Here is a 25,486-nt window from a genome sequence, read left to right on the forward strand (position 1 = left end):
TAATCTCCTTGGGCTTCCCATAACCAAATCAGCCATGTGCCATCACCATAGTCCAGTGCACTTTCCTCCCCCCACTGTTTTTGATATCATTAAATCATGTATTTTTTAAAGGTTCTATGTCCCTACTCTATTAGCTCTATACATTCTTAGGCAATTCTTCTAGTGATCTTTTTAATGATTTCATTTGACTTAGTCAAATTTAATATAAGTTGGTATATTTATTAATTATATATCCTATAATTATATATCCTTGATCAGTAAACTAAAAATAAATTTGAAAAAGAATAAAGTATGTAGTTTCAGGTTTCTAGGAACAAAGATAGCTTCAATAGCTCTGATTTCCTAGTGGCAGGCTCTGGCAGAAAATCTGAGGGGTGGGGAGGATGCCTGACTAGGAGAGCAGAGCAGCTCTGCTTTCTCATGTTTTGTAGAATTTCTACATTGGAGCTTTCCACAAAATATATTCTGAGATAATTGTGTGGTGTGTACTGTTTAAAGTAAGTAGATTGATAAATAAATGAGTAGATTGATTGCTGTGATATTAATTCACAAAGAAGCCCCATTATCAAATTTACTTTTGTGGCACTACAAATAAGCAAAAATGTTTAAAAGAAAATATAATACCTACCCCTGATTTCTTTCAAATAAAAGTAGGTTTAAAGAATAATCAAAAGTTATAATTAGAACCTGCTTTGTAAGGAATAAAATCACTGTGTACCAAGAGTTATCTGTAATAGTTAATGATGAGAAGCAGCTTTTTTCATGCCTGCCTGAGTGTATGATCCACAGAATTCAAGCAATGATTTGAACAACATTTTCAAAATTCTCGAGTATGGTATATAGGGGTACTGTTCTAGATGCATTAAAGAGACATTAATTTATCGCATACAATGTATCCTTAGGGCTTAAGGGCTTCAATCTCTTGGTGAACAGTGGCTGAACAGGACAGCATGCCTTGTTATGAAAATGATAGTCCCTGGTGTTGAGGAGGTGGTAGCTGAGCATTCCCATATGCTCTGATGGAAGAATAAACTGGCTCTACCTATCCAGATAACAGTTTATTAATGTGTTTTTGAACCATCAATAAGTTAAAATTTTATACATTTTGCTTGATAAGATGAACTTTTCTCTTTGATAGCAAGGAAACAGATTTAAACAAATATTTGTGCACTGACTTTATAACATCCATTTCACAGTTCTTATTCTGGAAATTCCTTGGTTCATGGGAAGAAGATAAGAACTTTTTCTTGGTTCATATGGGCTACTCTAATGGTTTTATGGACTGTGTGATTTATAATCAACAGAAATCTATTCCTCACAATTTTGGAGGTTGAAAAGTCTAAGGTCAAATCCCAGCATACACAATGTCTGTTGAAATCCACATTCCAGGTTCATGGGGAACGGGTCCTTTCTTTGCATGTCCTCACATAGTCACAGGGCAGGGAGAGAGGCACAGCTGAACCCCTAAACCTGCCTGTTCTAAATAGATCTGTCATCTGTCACATCAAGACAAAACATATAAGACCTTTATTGGAAAGGAACTTTAATACAGTTAGTGTGCAATACAAAAAAGACAAAGAATATGGTTTCTTTTTTTTTTTTTAAGATTTATTTATTTATACATACAGACCTGGGGTACAGGCCAGAGGCGCAGGGGCGGCGAGAGGCTTCACCAGAGACAGAGTGGGGAGCAGAACAGGCAGATCGACGAAGTACACTGCTGAGGGGAGCAGCGGGCGGGTCAGGAGAGGTCTGCCACGCCATGTGGTCACCTCCGGGGCAAGCGGGAATTGAACTCATGTGGAAGTGGCTTTGGCTTCTTAGTGCTGTGCTTTAACCCGCTGCGCCACCAGGGAGGTCCAGAATATGGTTTCTTAATCAAGTACCAAAAGTGACCCATCCTTTCGTGGGTAAATGTCTACCCTAAAGGGACTGGCCCAAAGCAAGGCCTGAAAGCCTGCCACAAGTCTTCAGCACCTTCCGGCAAGGACCCGTGAAAATGGGTCAGAAATAGCCAGACAAGTCTGGGAGGAAAAGAGCAAAATCAACATCAAGATAAACACTGCCATAGTGAACTTCCCCATGGGTTTCTCACCCACATCAAATCAACCAGCCCAGGGCCAAGAAACAAGTGCAGTTTCTTCCCATGTCTCTCTGCTCCATGTAGCTCCCTCAGGTCACCTTCTGGCTCTCCATCCTGCTTCCATCCTGCTCAGTCTTTTCTCAAGATTCTTCTCCCTGCTCAGCTCCACCTTCCTTCTGGATGAGGCAGGGAACCTGGAATCTCCCCTTTTTCTGAGGATATGGAGCTTTCTCTTGATTTGTTCCATCAGGGCACTATCTGTACACATAAGGGTTCTACTAACATGAATTAGTTACAACGCAAATGCCCAGCTTCCAGATACCATCACATAAGTGCAGTTATTTCAGTTTTTTTTTTTTTTTGAGGGCTTTTCTTATTTTCCTCCCTTCTTGACTTACTAAATTTTCTGTTTTTAAGAATTGTTTAACTGGTTATTTCGTCAAAATATAACAAGGTGATATCGTAAATCGTTTTGATTCAAAGTTTGGGTTATATTTTAATGCTTTCTGCACTGATGAACAATTATATACATTTATTTTTCACTCCATTTCTTTTGTAAAATACCCCATAATATGGGTACTATTAGTGTAATAAAGAAACATGGTTAATTCTATTTAAAATCACATTTGCTACAGTGTTTTCAATCACATTTTCTTCTGTGCATGCTTTAAAGAACAATTTACTACCTGAAGTTTTAGGTTATTTGTTTTCCCTCTAATTTTAGAGAGCTGTATATCATATATTCTTTAAATATGAGATGTTAGTATATCCTTGATTTTGAAATTAGTGAAACTTATTTAATTTAGATTTTGCTTTTGAAAAGCATGTCTAACCGGGCCCTCCCTGGTGGCGCAGCGGGTTAAAGCACAGCACTAGGAAGCTTAAGCTACTTCCGCATGGGTTCGATTCCCGCCTGCCCCGGAGGTGACCACATGGCGCGGCAGACCTCTCCTGACTTGCCCGCTGCTCCCCTCAGCAGTGTACTTCGTTGATCTGCCTGCTCTGCTCCCTACTCTGTCCCTGGTGAATCCTCTCACTCTCCGCATCTCTGGCCTGTACCCCATTCTGTATGAATAAATAAATAAATCTTTAAAAAAAAAAAAAAGAAAAGCATGTCTAACCTAAACTACTATATGGTAATAGTACTTTCCTCATTGTATCTATAAAGCTGGGCATCTTAAAAGGTCAGTTTCATGTCACCAGCTGACAGCAGAAGTTGAAAGTTGACTCCTAGGTGCCTAGCTAGGGAAAACAGAAATAAATTAAAAGCACTAAAGAATACTACCATCTTAGGTAAGGATAGTGCCTCAGAAAATTCCACTTTTAGGTTGGGAAATGACTGACATTTGTCATACAGGCCAACATGGTCCCGATTTTAGACCTGCCTGCTGCATTCACAGGGATCTTACCTCCCCACTTGGTGAGGACTGTGTGTGACAGGGGTTGGTACAAGAGTAGACCCTATTCTTTAGCACATTGCCATCTTCATCAGAGGTATAAGGTACTGCATAGTAAATTGAAACCACTTAACAGTGGATAAGGAGAATTTATATTAAACTCATAAACCCTACAGAAATGAGGTGGCTAAGTAGTGATGAAGAGAAACACTGTGAGTTAAAGAGTTGGGGAATATTTGAAGTAGGCTGACATTTAAAAATTTTATGTAAGGATTATTACATTAGAAAAAGAAAGGTTGTTGGGTTTGAGATAAATATAGAGTTTGTGTGCCTGATGCAGTGACCTTACTTAATGTTTGATCGCCTGTGCTGAGAGTATGTTTGCTGTTCATATTAAACTATGCATCACATATCATTTCTTTTCTTTATCTTGATTGAAATTTTGTCTGCTGGTTTTGAGTCTATGGCCAAACAGAATCTTTTGCATCATCAAAGATGATGATGAAGTTCAGCCTTTTATTAGCAAAATACATAGTAAAATGTTTGCTTTAGAATATCTAAGGTTATTCCAACTTGATAAAAAACATCAAATGTCTTAGGGATTGCAGTAGCAAAATAATTTCTACAAGAATAAAATATGTTCTTAAAATATTACCTAAACTGGAATAGTAAATATACATTATTGTGGGAGATGGTAACTAATTCTTAAGTCATCAATGTCTTGGTTATGGTAGTAAATGAGGAAAAGTAAAGATGATTAGTTATGTAAGCATTGAAAACCTTAATGCTAGAACCTGTGGTGGCCCTAGGGTTCAGCACAGCAAGCTAGTTGCAGCCACTTTGGTGTGAGTTTGAACCCTGGTCCCAGAGGTGATCCTCATAGCCTGGCAGACCTCTCATGTCTTGTTTGCTGCTCCCCTCAGCAGTGTATCTCATGGACCTGCCTGTTCTACTCCTCACTCTGTCCCGGGTAAATCCTCTCACCACCCCTGTACCTCTGGTTTTCTGCCTGTTCTGCTCCCCACTTTGTCTCTGTTGAATCCTCTCACTGCCCCTTTACCTCTTCCTGACCCACCTGCTGCTCCCCTCAGCAGTGTATCTCATGGACCTGCCTGTTCTACTCCTCACTCTGTCCCGGGTAAATCCTCTCACCACCCCTGTACCTCTGGTTTGTACGCCAGCTCTGTATGCGTAAATAAATAAATCTTTAAAAAAAAGATCCCTCCCTGGTGGCACAGACAGTTAAAGCACAGCACTAAGAAGCTAAAGCCTCTCCAGTATGAGTTTAATCCCTGGCCCTGGAGGTGACCCACTTGACGTGGCAGACCTCTCCTGACCCACCTGCTGCTCCCCTCAGCAGTGTATTGATCTACCTGTTCTGCTTCCCACTCTGTCTCTGGTGAATCTTCTCACCACCCTGTACCTCTGGCCTGTACCCCAGTTCTGTATGAATAAATAAATCTTAAAAAAAAAAAACACACACACAAAATAACCTTAATGCCACCTTTGTTAGATAAAAACTTTCAAATTTTTATTTTGTGCTCAGTGGTCCATATTTTTAACACAGTGAACTTTTAGTGAGAACATTATAGAATACATTACCTGTAGACACTGGTAACCATCTGTTGAACTTAGTGCATGTTATCTTTTATGGTGAAATTGTTATTTTTTGCCTTTTCTTATTAATGCATTCAATTCCTCAATATCACAGATATGTCTATAATCTTTATTGATACAGGCCATCTTTCTGGGTTTTATAATCTGTCAGTCACATATCTTAAATAGTACCTTTTATGTGAGTGATATTTGCCTTGAGGGTTATTAGTGATAGTTTCCACTTCAGAATTTCCTTGGTCTGTGATTTAGAACATGTAGTCTATAAATCTAAATTTATCTAGAAAATCACTGACAAAACTGTGAGTAGAGAATATCTGAACACCCAGCTTGGATCAGCCAGTTGTTTCTAAAATATGGTCCTCAGGCCAGTACCATCAACATTACTGGAAACTTGTGATGCAGATAATTAAACCACACTTCAAATCCTCTGAACCAAAACTCAGAGGGTAGGACACAGCAATCTGTTTTAACAAACCAAGGCAATTCTGATGAGAGTTAAAATTCAGACCCATTGAACTGCAGGCCTCTCTCAATGTGTAGATCTGGGCTTCTATAGAGAAAGAAATAATTGTGACAGGTGGTATTGGGATCATTTTTCCTATCTCCAGGTTTCCATAAGAATGCAAATTATTTGTGTTAATGAAACTAATGAAAATCAATTGTGTCTTGTATACTCAGGCTGTAGGTTATTCAGGATTAACATGAAAAATTTTCCAGTTGTGCTCTTTATATATATTCTGATTTGGCTTGGAACGGTTATTTTTAATTTTATTTAGGAATAAACTCTATTGACTTACTTCTCAAGACATTACTTTTACCCTAATTTGTCTTTTAAATTTTATTATTTTGCCCTCTGTGCTTGTCTAAATAAAATTCTATTTAAAAACAAAAAATCGGACCCCCCTTGTTGGAGGATTTAACGAGTTAAACCGTACCACCATGAAGCTTGCCTGCAGACACATCACCGAGAGTTTGATCCTTGGGCAGGGAGGCCACCCAGATGGCGTGGCAGACCTCTCCTGTCTTGCCTGATGCTCCCTTCAACAGTGTGCTTCATCGATCTTCTGTTCTGCTCCCTGATCTGCCTCTGGTGATTCTCTCACCACCCCGGCACCTTTGGTCTGTACCCCAGTTCTGTATGTATAAATAAATATTGTAATTTTTTTTAATAATTGACAGTATTTTCTTCATACAAATATTAATACAGTACTTGTTTAGGCAGATCTTAAAACTCAAGTGGCTAGAGGCTGAAAACCAATATTCAAAAACACATTTTCACTTAACTGAAAACTGGCTTAAAAGAAATCTGCATATGGAAATTTCCTATGCAATGAAATTTTACTTTCAGGCTAAAAAACATTATTTATAGTTGAATTTTTAGTGTGTCCCTGGTTATCCTGCATTTAACTACTCATTAGGACCTTTTCTTCATGAGATAGTCTGTCAGTCTGAACACTGAATTTTGAGTTTAGCACTGAGCAAGGCCTCGATTAAGCTCTCAGCACATATTTAATGAAATTAATGAATTAACTAATGAACTGTAGCCTTTATTTTTAGATCTAACTAACCAGGAAAAGATTTGTTGCTTATCTTTTAAGTTTATTAAATTATCATAAGTTACTGCTTAAAAGAATTGCTAAATATTTAAGGTGTTGTACTTACCTACTTGTATTTCAAACGTCTCCCCTCCATTAGACACTCTTTACTTTGGTTAAAGGAATGTTAATGCATATATAGGTGAAATATCGTTGGGGCTTTAGAGGTAGACAAGTGTAATAATACAGAGCTTGTTGAGCTGCTCCTGAAGATAAAAACACCTTTAGACATGTTCAGGTAGTCTTTATGTTAGGGAGTAGGAAAATATTTAGGACCTTTATTTAAATATTATTTCTTATCCCCATTCTGCTTCCAATATTAAAAGTGAGATTAAAGATCCTTAGAGCTGATAAGGTAAACAAAATTGTGTATAAAGGAGGAAATTGTGGCATATAGCCAGCTTCCTGGGGATTTTATTACCTTTTCTTTTGAGAAATTATGTGGACAGTGTTCCAGTTCATGTAACATCACACGACTGGCTTAAAATAAATAGGGAAGAACATAATAAGCATCTCTGTGTTCACCACCTACCAGAAATTAAAATATTGCAACATTGAAGGTATTATTCCAACTTCTGTGTTCCTTTTCCTCTACTCAGTGGAAATCACCATAAAATTTGCTGTTTAGATTAAAAAAATATTTTACTTTATACATATGTATCAAGTGCTATATAATATTGTTTTGCATATTTCTATAATTTGATGATAAGCAGAAATCCTTCACCTCTTTAAATATTTGATTCAAAATCCTTCACCTCTTTAAAATTAACTTTTATGTGTTGGCTATTTCTATAGAAATTCTTATATCCTTTAATCCATTCATTTCATACACTTATTTCATCATATCACAGTGTATTTACCCATTTTGTGACTGATTTTTAAATTTTGATAGCTCTCAGTTTTTGCAGTTGCAAACAGTTTTTCATTGAACATTTATGGATGCTTTCTTGTTCACATTTGTGAAAATTTCTGTTATCTACAAGTTGATTTGTTGGGCCTGGGATTAATGTATCTTTGATTTTGCTATACAGCAACAAATTATTTTACCAGTTGATACCCAGATTAGCTACTTGATTTTTTTTCAAACTTTTAGTATTTGCTAATCTAAAGGGGATGAAAGGTCTCTCATCTTAATTACAAATAAGCTGGAATGCCATTACTTATGTTTTATTGGATATTTATATGTACTCTACTGAATATCTTTTCCATTTTTCTTCTCAGTGACTTATAGCTATTCTTCATGTATTCTGGATGCTTTCTTTTTCTTAGTGTAATCATTACAAATGCATTCTCCTACTAGGTAGTTTCTCTTGTCATTCTGTCTATCCATCTGTTCATGAAAGTGAGTTTGTAATTTTAGTAGCTAATTATCTTAGGCTTTTCCTTAAAGTTTTGCAGAGAATTTGTACCTTGTTTAATAAACAGTTTTTAAATTCAGGTTTATAATGCATTTCCTTCTAAGCATTTAACAGTTTTGCCTATTGTATTTAATGGTGAAGGACCACTGGCATGTTGAGGGTGAGTGTGCTGTAGTGACATACGTCTGGAGAAGTGTGATCTTGTATACCTGAGTCATATGTTTGCAGCATTGTTGTAAATCCATTGTAAATCAATGTTACCTCAATAAAAATTAAAAAAAAAAAAGAATAATTGATCCATGTTCGGATGATTCCTGGGCACATAATTAGGTACAGATCCTTTTGGTTTATTTTCCCCATAAAGATAGCAGTGTTCCAGCACAACTTATTAAACAGCATGTCCTTTACTCACTGACTTTTAATGCTTCTTCTCTTATATATTAAATTTCTGTATACATGGGTAGCTGTTCAGTTTGGCTTTCTTCCAGAATCAGCAGGCTGCTTTCTTTGCCCCCTGTAGTTTATAACTTCCACCTTTTTTTGCTTGAGGAATCTTTTTAGATTTTTTTTTCTCCGTTCTGTCACACACTTGTGAATTTGGGTAAATGTAATATGATTTTAAATATTTGTCATCATTTTTCCTATCATAACATGCCTCTTAACTAATCAACTGGAATCATTTCTACTTTTCAGAGTATCTCTTTTTATTCATGGTTGTTTTTTAAAAAAGATTCATTTTCTTTTTCTGTTTACTGATGGAAGCTTTAGAGTCGGAAGTACAATAGAAAAGGTTGCTTTTAAATTTTATAATGCAAAAGACAAACTTTCAAGTATTTTTTTAAAAAACATTAAAATTTTCTAAGTGTCTGGGAAAATACTTCGAATCACATCTTAGGAATTATATGATTCTGTGTAAATAGGTAGTATGTATTTTTTGCTTGAAATTCATTAAATTTTAGTCCTTATTTTGCTATTATTAACTACATTCTTTATTTTTAGATGATTGGAATCCATTTTCATATCCTTATAAAAAGCTGGATTATGGGAAATGGGAGCTGATTATCCCACCAAAGCAGAATAAATCCCCATTAATACCACATGGATCCAAATTAAAGGTACCTTTTCTTTCTTTCTGTTTTTGTATGAACTTATTTTCTTTTTATCCTGTTTTGCAAAGCTTGATTTAGAATATTAGAATGTAAACTGATGCATGATAATCGTAGGAGTAACAGTCTAAATAGAGGGATACTTAGGAGAGGACTCAGACTGGGATCTCTTAGCATTGTGGGATTGGTGAGTTACTGAACTTGTCATTTGCATTATTACATGTATTAATCTTGAAAACTTTATATAAGCAGTATTTGAGCAATTGTAAATGTGGAAAGTGGAATGTTTAATAGAGAAGAGATGTTCATTCAAATCAGCAAATGCAGAGAGAATATTTACCTGTAAAAATCTTGATAAAATTTATTCTGTGGTGTCTAACATGAATGGGGGGAGGGTGATTGTGTGTTGGGACTTATACACTTTGGAGACATGCTTTCCCTGGTTCTTGCCCTTTCTGATCTTTGTCATGGGGATCTTATTCAGCTGTTTTCCTGTGGTGGGATGACCTGGACTCACCAGGGACCTGCCTATCACAGGCAGACAAGGCACGTTTCCCATGGCCTGTCTTTTTGATTGACCTTCGGCACCCTCAAAACTCCTTAGGGGGGCTTGAGGAATGTCCAGTGTTTGGGGTCTGGATTTATGGTACCTAATTATGTAAGATACTATCTAAATCTTCTAATGTTTGCCTAGTTTAGCTCATGCTCCTACAGTTATGTAACATTTCATGTCCCTGTGTCTCTTTCCCTTTCTTAGACATGGGGTGGCCTTCAGAGTTTGTCATGATAATTCTGTGACTGCATAATTATTTGCATTCACATTTGCTATATGTTACTAAGACTTAAAACTTCTTTTAAAAGAATCGTATGTTTTGAGGTTTTTTTGTTTTTCTTACAAATATTGAAATTATAAGTGTGTCTGAAAATTGCTGAAATAGAACCACACATAATACATATTTACCAAAAGACAATGTTGTCTGGAGTAAAAAGACTCTTTACTGTAGAATGGCAGCCAAGGTGAAAAGGAGAAAAAGTAGCTAAGGTATACAATAAGAAATATTTGAATTCCATATGAATAATCCTTTTTTTCAAATCAGCATAAGCTTCACATGAGCATAGGGGCTTTTGTTGAACATTGCCTGGCACAGAATAGGCAATCAAGAAATATTTATTGAATGATAAGTTGTTTTTAGGAAAACTAAATTTACTATATTTAAAATTTTTTTCACCCTCATTAAATCAGAAAGTTTTATGAGTGCTAATACCTTACTGACTTTATTACATTACATGGGGAGTGAATTAACTTTGATTTTTATATGTACATATATACATGTACTATATACACATACATACATACATTGTTAGGAATGCATGCTTAGGGATATATATTGGAAATAACAATGGTGGGCATTTATCTCACCCATCTGAATTCCAAATCATCTGCTAAATTGTGAACATTTGTGCCCTTCCACCTCACCCTTCATGAGGTAATCTTGACTTAATTGTACCCAGTAGGTGGGATTTGGGCAATGCTTAAGTCATACAGTTAGAATTTCTGACTGGGTTTAGTTCCCTTAATACAAGACATTCTGCAGTGATTCCTGGCCCCTGAGCCCCTGTAAAAGCTACAAGAAATCTGTCACCTGGAAATGAACCCTCACCTAACCATGTTGGCACTTCTGTCTCAGACTCTCCACCTCTCTAGTCCTTAAGGAATAGATTTCTGTTTTTAGTAAGCATGCAGTCTTGGAATTTTGTTACAGCAAGTCTAAAAGACCAGGGAGAGTTCTCTACTGTGCTGCACACTATCAAAAAAAGTACAGTAATACATAGTGCTATGTACTATGCTTTAAAAGAACTATCTGGAGGATATAAAATAATAGTAAAAAATGTGACTTCTACATTTTTACTTACCTTTAAAAGTATTTTTTAGCAACAATTTAAATCTTTAAAAAGTATCAAGTCGGTCTCTTGCTGGTGGTGCATCAGGTCAAAGCACAGCACTAAAAAGCTAAAGCCATTTCAGCATGAATTCAATCCCCCAATACACAGGCGATTCACATAGCACTGTAGACCTCTCCGGATCTGTAGATCTCTCCCAACTGCCTGCTGCTCCCCTCAGCAGTGTACTTAATCAGTCACCTGTTCTGTTTCCCACTCTGTCACTGGTGTATCCTCTCACCGCCCCTGCACCTCCGGCCTGTACCCGAGATTTGTATGCATAAATAAATAAATCTTTAAAAAAAAAGTATCAAGTCAACTATTGCATGACTTTCTTTACTATTATTTTCTGAAAAGTTGATTTTGATTTCAAAAGTTAAGGAAATATTTATATGCTTTATAATGTTAATATGGTGATATAATTAGTTTTTCATTTGTGAGGAATGGCATGCCAGATTTTCTTTGGGGGAAGGTTTAAATCCTATATGAAAAAAATCAACTGACTTGAGGTTTTTGGCCTTTCAATCTGAAGTTGTCCCTAGGTAGTCTATCATGGTAATTAAAAATCTCATTTTAAATTGAACTTGAAAATTTATTTCAGTCCACAAGGGATTGACCTTTGTAACTTCTTAGGGATGTTTCTCTTATGAATTATCTGGTAACCATTAACATAAAATAACTATTACCTGTCATCAAAATAATAGCTTTGTTTACTCAGCAAAACACCTGGCCTTTGAATCGAATGCTTTGGAAGAAGATACCTAGCTGTTTATGTGATCATGTAAATGTCTGTTTTTTTTTTAATATTAAGTGATTTTTGCCAAACAGAAAATATTTTTAACCTTTTAATATTGTGAACTAAGCATTCCAAACTATAAAGTTGAAAGAAAAAAAACCAGGTGCTGTGTTCCTGAAGGATAATGAAATGTATTACGTACATCTTTAGAACATTTTCCTTTGGATACAAAACCAAACTAATTTATGTAAAGGTAATTTTGTTCTCTATTTTAAATTATACATCTTTAATGATAATAGTGCATTTATAAACTTCTGAAGTGGTAACACAATTGTGTATGTCAGGCACTGTCCTTAATCTGGTCATGCATGTACTCAATTTTCACATGTGTGTGTGTGGGGGGTGCTTTAAAATAAAATGCTACTGCAACAATCCATTAGTGAACAATTTATTCATCCTGTTATGGCAACAGGGGAAATAACAGAGGGATAGCGCATTCAAGCATGCCTCATAACATGTTTAGATGTTCACCAGAGAGACGGAAGGGTGTAAGGATATTTTAACCCGAGGATACTGCATGATTAAGTGTGTGTGTATTGATTAAAGTCACATCAGGACAGGACCATGTGAAAAGTTGTTTTCTTTAAGTGCAGAATGAAAGGAATTCAATCCAGAATGCAAAAGAGAAAAAGAGAGAGGGGAAAGTGATTACCACCTTTAGAGGAGTACTGAGCTTTGATGAAGGGCAGCTAATTTATGGTAACCTTTCAAGAATAATCTTGAGAAACAATCAGATAATCTGACATCTCACTGAGACTATACATCTGTGAAACACAGGGAGATTCTAGGGGAATACAGTGAAAGTAAGGTAGTTTCCTGGGCAGAGAGCTGGGTGAGAAGAGAAAATTAAGCTCACCTGAGGTGAGGAAAAAGGCAAAGGTCAAAGGTCTAGAGTGTTGGAGGCCACTATGAATAATTTGTTTTCTTCTAATTCCTTATTTTTCTCTTTTATCATTCAATTTACCTTTTAGAAATTATTAAATAAGACAAATCGACATTATAAAACAATCTTATACTTTGAAGTGAACAGTATTTGGTGAACTGAAAAATGGTGCAATATTCAAATCATTTTTATAGGAAAAATAATAAGGAATGAGGAGAAAAATAGGAAATATTGGGTTGACTGGCTTCACATAGTCAACCTCCTTTGGGGTGAGAAAGAAGATAAAATTCCAGAGCTGTGTTGGTGTTTCAGGACTGTCCATGGGTGATAGTTTTTCTGGTCAAGTGGAACATATATAAGGACATGACAATTATCTTAAAGTTCAGTTAACTGCTCTGACACCCTGGGCAGGAATGGCTTCATTTTAGACCTTGAAATTTATTTTGGACCTTTAATATTTATTTCAAGCAACAGCATTTAAAATTTCCTTCTTTTTCATGTTTGAGATGGTTTTATACTTTAGCTTTCCCTTGCCTATCATAAATCCAATGATTTATTGATACCAGACCTTTCATAATTTCAAAGATTGACTGTCCTAAAAAATACCTTATACTGGGTAGGTGGCTTAAACAAAAGATATCTGTTTACAGTTCTGGAGGCTGGAACTCCAAGAGCAGTCAGCTTGTTGGGATTGTGGTAAGAGCTCATTTCCCGGTTTTCAGATAGCTGCCTTCCTACGTCCTCGGATGGCACTAACCCACCATCAGGGCCTCCCCCTTCATGACCCCATACAAACTAATTATATCTCAAAATGCCTTCTCCAAATACCATCATATTGGGCGTTAGATCTTCATTCAACTCATGGAAGTGTTGGGGAGGACAATTCACTTACAAGCAGATCATATTACTTTTTTAATTATTGGGTTGTTGGAAAAGTCATTTTGCATTTCGCTGTCATTGCTTTTCCATTAGCCATATATATTTAGATGTTAACATGATGGAATTGCATTTGCTACATAAGACATAAAAGACGCATGCTGCAATTTGAGGTTACATTCGTATTTACTTTAATCTTTGAGGCACAATTAATAAGGCAAGGGTGTTGTTATATGAGAGGAGGTATTTTCTTTTCATAGATGAGTACTTTAAGATTTACAATGGTTAGGTAGATATTCAAAGCTGAACCTCAGTTCAAGATTGTCTGATGGGAGAGTTTATGATCTTAACCTTTATGATATTCTTGTGTTCAGGTTAAGGGTTCACAGAGAAAACAGGGCAAAGGTGATAGAGAGGAGCTTGCGCTTATGCCTTGTCCCTAATTCAACACATTATTTTATACCTTATTTCAGATTTTTTTTTTTATTATGGAGAACATTTTCCCCATTTTTCAGGGTATTTTGAAACAGTATTGAAGAGATCTTCTCTGAAAATAAGGAGATAATTTGTAGAGAGATGAGCTTCAGAGGGTAAGACATGCTGTTTAAGAGGAACTAATTTTTCAGAACTGGATAAGACTGCTATGAAGTGAGAAGTCCCTGGCTAAAGTGTAGCATGTTGAGTGATTGTTACTTAAATTTTTGCCTAGAAGATTAATATGGGGCCCTCCCTGGTGGCACATTGGGTTAAAGTGAAGCACTATGAAGCTATAACAACTGTTTCAGCATGAGTTCAATCCCTGGCCAGGGAGGAGACCCACAAGGCTCAGCAGACCTCTCCTATTACGCCAGCTGTTCCCCACAGTAGTGTACTTGGTTGATCTGCCTGTTCTGCTCCCCACTTTGTCTCTGTTGAATCCTCTCACTGCCCCTTTACCTCTGCCCTGTACCCCAGTTCTGTATGCATAAATAGATACATCTTAAAAAAAAAAAAGATTAATCTGAGTGTGTGCATTGGCAGCACATATACTGAAAAGATTATCTGAAATGTACTTTATTATTTATTTTTGAAATATTTTCTTATGTTATTTCTTTGTCATTTTCCTTCTCTCCATATTTTATGATCACTATTTCAGAAAATACTGATACTTGGATATTTACATCTTCTAGATTTTATTACCATTTTTGTCATCAGCCATCATTTTGACTTTTCTGTTCCACTTTAAGAAATTACTTTATCTTTCAACTGCTTTTCTCTCAGTAGTTATGTGTTAAAATTTTCTAATGACATGCTTTTTGTTCTTTTTTTTTAATAATATATTTTGCCCTTGTTAAATGCCTAAAGATGTATTTTTTTTTCTTTTTGAGATACTGTAGCTTCTTTTCTTTTTCTTTTTTCTTTTTTTTTCTTTCTTTTTTTTAAATTTTCATTGTAAAGCACAAGTTTATTAGAAAAGGAAAGGAGAATACACATAGATTCTTATGCAGAAAGAGCTGTTGCTTAACAAAGGGAAAAGATTTGTGCATAATCATAGGTGGGAAGGAGAGTTACCACTGTTTACTTTTTACCTGTTTCCTTTTTATTGCCTAATGTCCCCTGCCCCATGCACCATCTCTTATAGATTTGCCCTGTTTTTGTCTCTCTCTTCATGTTGCAGTCTCTTGAAATGACTGGTTGTCCATGGTTATATAGTCCTATTTTAGAATGAGGTAGAAAAAGGTGATTGTATGCACATAGACAGGGCTTCAGTCCTAGTGAGCTTCAGAAAATAAGGGGTCCTTTATATGGATGGTATTACGTGAAGGTTTTTACCTGGGATCATTTATTTTTTTCTAGAGATGACTCTTTTAGTGTCCTACAAGGGGTAAGTGGAAAGGATATGAAATGAGGGACTTTTTTACTTGGACACTGGTGTCCTCATATGAAGACAGGAGATGTGGAGGTAGACACTTAGGATAGGATACTTAATCCCCTTATTTTGAAACATTTTCTTTAACTCCTCCATATCTCCATCTGGTGTGCTGACTGTTTCTGGGCCTGGAACCTTTCAGTTCATTGCTTTTTTCCAAGAATGAACTTCTGCTCTTGGGTTGGACGCCCAATCCAAAAGGGATACATATTTATCCACAGGGTCAGGGAAAGGACTTAGATCCAGAACCTACAGCCCTCTGTTTAAAGTTGTATTTTACCTCTTCCATGGTCAGTCACCTCTGCACGCTGGGTTTCTTAGGAGTTCTGGAAAACAAATTGAGCAGCTCTTTTGCATATTCTTCCTCTTCAATATCAAATTGTATTTTTTCAGCTGTCTGCTTACCTCCAGATCCTTTCAGGTAGTCTCTGTCTTCCAGAATTTTGTTGAAATTTTCAGTCTGTTTGAAGCTTTTCCTGTTCTGTGTTACCAAATTTTGCTGTTACTTATTTGAACAGGAGTTTGGTAGGCTTGTCATTTTTAATTCATTCTTCTAAACACTTCTTTAAAGGAAATAAGTACATTTAGTGGATAGAAGAATACTTTAAAATTTTTGGGTCTCTGTTAGGTCATTATAGTCTTGTCTTATGCCATGATTATAAGATTTTGGTCAAACTGATTACTTCTTGAATGTGATGTCTTTACATATTATTATATGTGATAAAGATTTTCTTCTCTGTGACCCACAGAAAATTGCTTACTCATTTCATTTGTTACCTGGTTCAACTTAATCAACCTTTAAGACCCCGGAACATCTAATTTGTGGGAAAATGTATTGTTAGAATTAGATGCACTTTCCCTTACCAACAAGATTATAATTCTTTGTGTTTGCAAAATACAATATGAATGTTAATGAATCTAAATAACATATTAGGAAGTGGTCTTGTGATGTAGCTGAGTATAAAGGTTTGTTAAATGATTCATTTTCTTTTTTTTTTCCTGAATCTTTTCAGAATATTGATAGGAAACACATACAAAAAACTGAATAAATTCCCAAAGTGGTTTTATTTGCCAGTTTATGGTGTAGCCTATATAGCATGGGTGAGATAGAAAATGAATGGGATTATTTCCTCCTATTTTGAACTGTTCCATATTAATTTCTTTATTAAAATTGGCTTTTTAAATATCTTTGTTAACACACACTTATTTTATATCTTATGTACTTGAAGCACCAAACTGTCCTCCCCAGATGCATGTGAAGTAATAAAATTTATAAAAGATAAAATGGGTGCAATTTGAACTTTTTATTTAATAAAAAAAAAACTAGTAAACACACGAGTTTCTTGAACATTCTCTGGTTAATAAGGCAATAGAAGAAGAATCTTACTTTTTTTTTTTCCAGAAATCTGTGACAAAGCAAGAATAAGTAAATAGAACACATGTGTTTCTTACTTGGTAGTGATTAAGTGCTCTATAGTTTTGGTTAAATATTAAATGGGGCCAAGAAGGGACCTAAGAGAGATGTTAGAGAGGACAGGATTAGAGAGATTTTGGAGGAATTGGAAAGAAAGAGAAGAATAAATATCTCAGTAAAATAGTAAAATAATTGGAAAATCTTTATGGAAAGAGGTGTATTTTCTTCGTATAGATGTAAATTTCAATAAATAGGTTGTCAAGGTTCAATTAGAAATAAAATAGTAAATAACCAAGCAAGATTGAACAGGAGTTAACCTATTATATGTTGAAAACTGATCAGTTTGACTTTGCATTAGCTAATACAGATGTTTAAGGAGGCTGGATTAATTGGGGGGTCTATTTTAGTAAACTTTACTTTGAAAGCACATAGGCAAAACAGTTGCCAAATTTTGACAGATATTATTTTAACCTATTTCTTAAATCCTGGATTTATACTTTTAAAAAAGTAACATTTATTAATGACTGGTTTATTCTTCAACCTCTGTTACCTGTTTTTTAGGACTTTGACCCTTAAATGTTATCATTTTTTTTTTCTCACAGATATCTTTATTCTTTTAGAGACTATGATAATGCTAAGTAATTTCATTTTCAGTTAACAAAATAACCACTATTAATGGATTTTGAATTCTCTCTTTTTCTTTCATAATGAAGATTCCTAGAAAGATGAATTTGTTGTCATAAATACTTGTTCTTTCTCTGGCCTCATTTAGCATTCATTGATTTCCATCATGACCTATTCTGATTTAATAATAAAAAACAAAATAATACAAATAGCTGGAGATTATAATTTCAATTTGGCACTTACAAATACAGCAATGTATTTCATTTACTATTATGAATCATTGAACCACCTTGTCACGTCAGTAGTTCATATAAATTCATGAATGAGTTTCATTTCTGTCATGACCTGTGACACAGGCTTAGTATTTTGCAGTTCCTGAGTGATCACTTTTAGTTAGGCTGTGTGTCAAGATACATTCTTTTGCTCTGTACAACCTGCCAACTCAAACTTGCCATAAATCATTGCTTTTGCACCTTACTTCCTAACAGAATTCTGTGGACATTCTATCATCAGTGGCATGAGATCTATGTCATTCACAGTTATTCTAGGATTAGCAGTTTTGTATATAGGAATATATAAATTTAAATTCAAAGTTGTTTGCTCTCAATATGATGAAAACATTGCCATAGACTTGTGTTATATTCAATTTTGCTGATTAAAATTTCTGACGATTTGATTCTTTTTCTTTGATATGCAGTTGGCATTTCCTCTTATCATTGATCTCTAAAATTCTACTACTGTCTATCCTATTGCAGGATTTCATATTTTCTTTCTTTCTGAAATAATTTTATTTTAATAATTCACCTTCTTCCTTGTCCTCATTTTTGCATTTGTCCATTTTCATAGCCAGAGTTACCATTCTAAGATTTAGAATCTGCTTCATTATTCTGCTTTTAATCCTTTATGATGACTCCCTACTCCCCAGCTTAATGTGTTTTTAGCCAGGATTTTAAAACTGTTTTGAAGCTGACCTTGTCATTTTTTCAGTTCTCTAGCACTCACTCAAAACAAATTGATCATTTTGTTGTTTTATATTTGGGACCCCCATGAATAGTTGTGTCTATATAACATTTTCTCTTTTTAAACGAATTGAACAATACTGACTTCTAGAATGAATTTCTCACTCTTTGACTTGCCATAGGATGCCTTCAATATCCTGAATTTAGATGGGATTCCTCTCTTGTTTTCTTTGTCTTTTTCTTGCCTTACTTCAGGTCTTTTATATCAAAGTACCATGGACTGGGTACCTTGAAAACAATATAATTTTATTTCTCACAGTTTTGGAGTCTGTATATTAGACATAAAGATGATAGTATAGTATATTTATAGTGAGGGTTTTCCTGTGAGTTTTAGACTGCCAAATACTCATTATATTTTCTTGTGGCAAAGCGCAGAGAGGAATCAACAACTTTCTTGACTCATGAGGTCACTTTTTCAATCATGAGGGCTTCAACCATATGACTGCTTTAATCCTAATTATCTTTCAAAGGTACCATCTCTTGGTACTATCACATTCTGACAGTAGAATGTCAGTACATGGCTTTGGGATCTAACAATCTGCTATGATATCCACATTGAATTACTAGTAGTTTCTCAAGTCTGTAAAGCGCAAGTCTAAGCAAATGCAAAAAATAGCCTCTCTTTGATACAGAATGATTTCTCAGAAACTCCCAGTATTTGTTGAGCCATTTATTTTTGTTTTCCAGGATTCCAAGTGCTGTTTTCTACTTATCAACAATCCCTTTGGCTCCAACTCCTGTAGGGCTTCCACACTCACACTGATGGCAGTGTGCTTGTACACTAAAAACTTTTTGAGAACACGGTCTACAATTCTGTAAATTTTGTGTTCCTAAACCTAAGTATTCTGTCTGACTCATAGGTGCTACTAAGTAAATGCTAATTTTTTTCATGGTTGAAATGGATAAGGATGATCTGTTAACCACATTTACTACTGCTGGAAAAATTTGGGTTATGCACATTATGTAGAAAGTGAAAGAAATGTATAAAGCTGTGTGTCAGTAATTTTAAATTGCTTCCTTGAGTTTAGGCATCTTATACCTATGCCTTTTATAGGAAGAATCCTATAGAGATCAGTGTTAAAAGAACCAAAACCAAGTGAAAATCTATTGGTTTAGAAACCACAACTTGTTTCAGTGAGTCTTCTGCTTTTTTTTTTTTTAACTTGTTATACAGAGATCCTTGTGAATCCCTGTTTAGAGAAGCTATATTCAAAAAAGATTTGAAATACTTATTTTTATCTCATTTTTCCCCATCTGTCAGAAAACTTAAAATTAAGTGAATTGTACAATTACAATAATCATTCTACTCAAGAGTCCTGTTTCATTCTTTATTCTCCTTGCTCTCCAGTCCTCTCCTGAATGTTGTTTATTTTTATTACAACAACTGATTTGTCTTTTTTCATTTTATTTTTGAATATTTAACCTTAAAAATTCTAAATTTTCTTGTTTTTTTTTATTTTTTGGCAGAGAAAGTGGAGGGTAAGAATGTAATATATATATATATATATATATATATAAATCTGGGAATAAGTGCTTAAAATGATGTCAAGATTCAAATTTGCTTTCATAGTTCATTAAGTCACCTATGCTTAAGTGAACATTCTTTTCCCTCTTTTCACATAGTTTGGAAGATACTACAGGATGTGAGAAAGGTCAGAATGCTTATTCATTTAAATGAGTACTAGAAAGAGAAAATTATTGTTAAAGGATAGTGTCTTTCTCTCTCTCTCTCTTTTTTTTTTTTTTTTTTTAGATTTATTTATTTATCTTTAGAGAACTGGGATATAGGCCAAAGGTGTGGTGGGTGAGAGGATTCACCAGAGACAGAGTGGGCATCAGAACAGGCAGATTGACAAAGTGCATTGCTGAGGTTAGCAGTGGGAGGATCAGATGAGGTCTGCCAGGCCAACTGAGGTCACTTCTAGGTTGGGATCGCATGCTGTAGTGGCTACAGAGAGCTTCATAATGCAGTGCTTTAACCTGTTGTGCCATCGGCGAGAGCCCAGGATAGTGTCTCTCTTATACCACATTAAATGAATGTTATTTCTCTCCAGGAGAAACACACATCTTACATGTGTTAGATATTTAAATCTTTGAAAATGTTCTCTAACTTTGCATTCACTCTTAACATATTGATAGAGGAATCTGGTAGGTAGGTGCTGTTACTATAGCTGTATCTATTTTATTTCAATACAACAAATATTTGAAAGTAAAGTGTATAGATCGAATCGAATCTTATTATTGTGATTCAGATTTAATAAGCTGATTTCATTGCATTGGAATTTTCTAATACTCAGGATAAGGAGCTGCCTGGATTATGTAGTTTTGTTTTCCCTTTTATTTTCAGCTAATGCCCTGCAGAGAATAGGAGGTTGTTGGTGAGATATCAATGGCAGTATAGGGATTGCTTTCTGAAGTCATTATGAATTAACAGCTAATGGGTCGCTTTCTTTGATAGCTCGTTTATAATTGAGTGCAGATAGATGAAAATCAAACACAAAGGGAACTCAATTTTATCATTAATTTTGACTTTGTTTAACAGATGATTTCTGGGCACCACAGCAGCCTTCCTAATTTGTCTGTGTATGATGAAGAAACTAATCATACACAGCTCAGAGAACAAATAACATACATTTTCTCAAAAAGGTCACCTTCAGAGACAAGTGCACAGAACAAAAAGTCCCACAAACCTGTTGATTTCTTCCTTTTCCTGTTTTGTCTTTGCTTTCCTTCTTTTTAAAAATTGTAAAATAATTATTATATAGTTAAAAATGTGCAGTGATTGGCTATAGGCTAAGCTAGGCAGTAACTATTCAGGTCTGTTTCTTGTTCAATACTTCCTTCTTTTATTTATATTTTATCACTTTGATGTGACAGATACTACTTTAAACACTTTATGAATATTAACTTATTTAGCCCTCCTAGCAACCCTATCAGGGAGATTCTATCATCTGGTTTTTACATGAGGACACTGAATGGGTTCACATAACTTGTTCACAGTCACAGAAGTAGCTGATGGTTAGTAGAACTGGGATTAGCTGATTACAGGGGTTGTATCCTTAGCTATTGTGCTATGTTTCTGTAATTTATTAGTTTATTTATAATAACTATTTCTTCTTGATAACTAGATTTAAAAATACTGCCTAGCATTGTTGTTGACTAAAATGACAAAACTTTTGCAAATTCTATTTTTTTTTGTAGTGTACTTGTCTTCCAGTGAGAAAGTGGTAGTGACAGTAATAAATTGGAAAAACAAAGAATGTACCCTAATACTTTTGATGCAGTAAGTTCTCTCTTTCACACATGCATACACATCTCAAGTTAGGTTTGATGGAATCAGAACCACTAGCAGATGACATCAGTCTGAGGACAGCTCAGAATGAAAATCCTCAAAGATAAATAGTCACAAGATGGACACAAAATCATCTTATAGTATTACTGGTCACTGTGTGAATGTGTGTGCATACACACACACACATAGTTTTATTGCTGTGCAAGTTAGGACATTATAAGGCAAGGGAGGTTACTTCTTATTTTATTTAAGATTTATTTTTTATGTATTTATGCATACAAGAACTGGCATATAGGCCAGAGTTATAGGGGGTATGGCTTGTGAGAGAATTCACCAGAGACTCTGTAAGGAGCAGAGCAGGCAGACAGATCTACTGAAATACACTGTTGAGGAGACCAGCAGACAAAGCAGAAGTCTGCTGTGCCATGAGGGTCAGCTCCCTGGCCGGGGTTCAAACTCTTGCTTCAGTATCTGGTGATAGCTTGATAATGCTGAGACTTTAACCCCTGCACCACCAGGAGTTCCCTGATTTTACTTTTAAACATAGATTAAGCCCTACACATAGTATGAAAATATATCCATATCCATCCTTTTTTTTTAATTTTTAAACTTTTGTTATTATTGTTATTATTTTTTTAGGATTTTATTTACTTATGTATACTGGGGGTATAGGCCAGAAGTGCAGGGATGGTGAGAGGCTTCACCAGAGACAGAGTGGGGAGCAGAACAGGCCGATTGATGAAGTACACTGCTGAGGGGATCAGCAGGTGGGTCAGGAGAGGTCTGCTGTGCCATGTCGGTCACTTCTGGGGCAGGCGGGGATCAAACTCATGCGGAAGTGGCTTTAGCTTCTTAGTGCTGTGCTCTAACCCTTTGTGCCACTGGGGAGAGCCCTGTATCCATCCTTTGCTTTAACTTTTCTGCTTCAGGGCTCTTGACAGGGCAGATTTCAGAAAGGGAGAGCCTTGTACCTGGGTAAGAATACGCACATGCATACTACTTGGAAGAACATAAGATACCAGAGAAAGAGGTTGAAGTATCCACAGAAAAAAACGGGAAATGGAGACTTAGGGAAGCCCAGTTATTTATAAAACAGCTGTGGCCAGAGTGAGGATGAGTGAAGCAGTGAATGAACACAGTACAAATATAATATGAGGATAAAAATAGAAAATAAAATGAGGTGTGAGGTGAATCAGGTAAGGTGGGTGCTGGTACCCTATTGTGATATTTGGAGTACCACATTTTTGGTGCTATTTGGATTATATTCCATTGAACTAGGTTGATATTCTGTTGACTTTACAATTTTTTCCTCTTTTGAGTTTGCTTTGGAGGATAGGAATGTTTCTGCTACTGTATTAAGTGAGGTGTTGGTGATACTGTTTTTATCAAGGATTAAGATAGCAGTGTTGTAAACAAAGCTGGTGGTTTTCTTCTCTGAAATAAATGCTCAGAGCTGTTGAGCTCTGTGGATAGACTGTATCTGCTCCTGATGTATCAGACCAGGATCCTTACATTCGTTTGGTTTTCTGTAGAACGTGAGAAGGAAGAAAAAGTCAAAGCATTCCCTTTTTTAGGATGTAAACACATTGTTTTTTTTTTTTTTTTAACACATCCTTCTAGAACATTGGCTATTACAGCTACAAAGAATGTTGGGAAATGAGTTTTAGCTTGGGTACCATTTTTCCAGCTAAAATTCAGTAGAAACATCTTTATTAAAAGACTGTGAAGGATTAATTCTTAAATAGTTAACATTTACTGCTGTAGCCATTAAAAAATAAACATTTTAAGGAAGTAGAGGTGGTAAACTTGTGCTTGAATTATTTTTGTGTCTTAGATCAGCTGTAAATGATAAATCCTCATTTGCAGCTATGCTATAGAAACACATATTAAAACTAGGTGTTTATACATTATAACTTAGAAAGAATATGGTATTCTTGTTTATAAAAAATATTGGTGCATATAGCTGATGTTATTAACAACACATATAATAAAAAGGTATAGCTAGTGTTATTACTAATGTGCTGTCATTATGATATACTTTAAACCATTGAAAACCGAATATTAAATGAAACTAAATCCTAAAGCAATTTATAATGTATTAGGTGTTATTATGTGAGGTTTAAAATTTTGTCACTTTTTGAAGGTTGTCCAAATTATTGTAAGATGTCAGTCTCACATTCTATTTTTAGTTTGACAAGTTTTTACATAAAATAAGGTGAGAATTTTAATGAAAACACTGAATATATATAGAGTGATGTGGGATATAATCACACACTATCAGAAATGGCTACTGACAGCAGCCAGACTATAGCCTTGTTTCCTTGAATAGTAAAATTGAACACATAAACCACTACTTCTATAACAAAGATTTTACAGGACAACTGGATGGAGATACAACAGAGATACTTAACATTTTAAATTACCATTACAAAGATGTATTTCTGTTTCCTTCCTAATAAATCTAAATAGATATTTAGTCATTTATTTTCTGTATTGATTGTATGAATTTTTATTAAAGATTTAATACTTCATTTTTTTATGTAATGCTTCTTATCCTTCAGATAAGAAGGGTGTGAGTCAGCAAGTACTGAGGAAGTTATAATACTTAGTGAAATAAATGTTTTTGTATTGTACATAATATGAAAAGGACTTTAAAGAGAGCACTGCTTTTTAAATCAGTAAAGTGACTAAACAATTTTAAGGCAATTATCAGTAAACTAAATCATAATTAAGAATTATGTACTCAAAATGAATCTTCTAAAATATTTTGGTTACAGTCATAAATTATGGGTAAGACAAAAGGGCCTGGAAGTGTTATGTCCTTTTGCGAATGTTAAAAAAAGTAAGCAATTTTGGTGATTTTAATGTCCTTCTAGGAGAACTTTCCCCACACTGACCTTCGGATTCCTTTGCTTCCTCTGCTTCGGTGATCTTGCTCTCTTTCCTATTCAGTCACCCATGGTTTGGATGGCCCTCAGCCACCCTACAGTGATCAGATGGAGATGCTGTTTTTTCATGAACACATCATTCCCCACATCCCTACATAAACATGCATGTCCACAAAAACTATATGCTAAAACATTGTTTCTCAAACATTTAGTGTATATGAATCACCTGTAGACTTACTAAAAAAAAAAAAAAGAACCCCTGGGGTTCTGATTCAGTAGGTCATGGTGGGCCTGAACATTTATATTTTTATGAGTTTCCAGGTGATGCCAGTACTGCTGGTTCAGCACCTCACACTCAGATCTGTACAGTATATACTATATTGTAGTTCATACTGTTGTTGGATGGTTAGTGATCCTTAAAAAAGAATTGCATTTCAAATCTTGTTCTTTTTTTTGTAAAGGATCTCAAGTTTCTTTACAAAAAAAAATGATGGTTTTGTTTTAATTAGTTAAATTACAACTGTTTTAGTTGTAATTAGGAATATTATAGGCCCAAGTGACATAAAGTTACAATTGAGCAACCTTTATATTTTATCTTGTTGAATGGAGAACTCACTTTAGGGCAGAAAAGTATGAAATAGATAGATAGATAGATAGATAGATAGATAGATAGATAGATAGATAGATA

The 25,486-nt window shown here is 35.1% G+C and overlaps 1 protein-coding gene across 1 annotated transcript in view; it reads left to right on the forward strand.

Annotated features, from left to right (window-relative positions):
• Nucleotides 1-25,486, forward strand: part of GBE1 (glucan (1,4-alpha-), branching enzyme 1) — a 236,415-nt gene that overhangs the window by 64,189 nt on the left and 146,740 nt on the right. The window contains exon 3 of the mRNA XM_004675290.2: nt 9,050-9,165. Within this exon, the coding sequence (XP_004675347.1) occupies nt 9,050-9,165 (116 nt within the window). The remainder of the gene's footprint in view (nt 1-9,049; nt 9,166-25,486) is intronic.

Source organism: Condylura cristata, unplaced genomic scaffold, assembly GCF_000260355.1.
Source record: "Condylura cristata isolate star-nosed mole 26May11 unplaced genomic scaffold, ConCri1.0 scaffold00003, whole genome shotgun sequence".
NCBI lineage: Eukaryota > Metazoa > Chordata > Mammalia > Eulipotyphla > Talpidae > Condylura > Condylura cristata.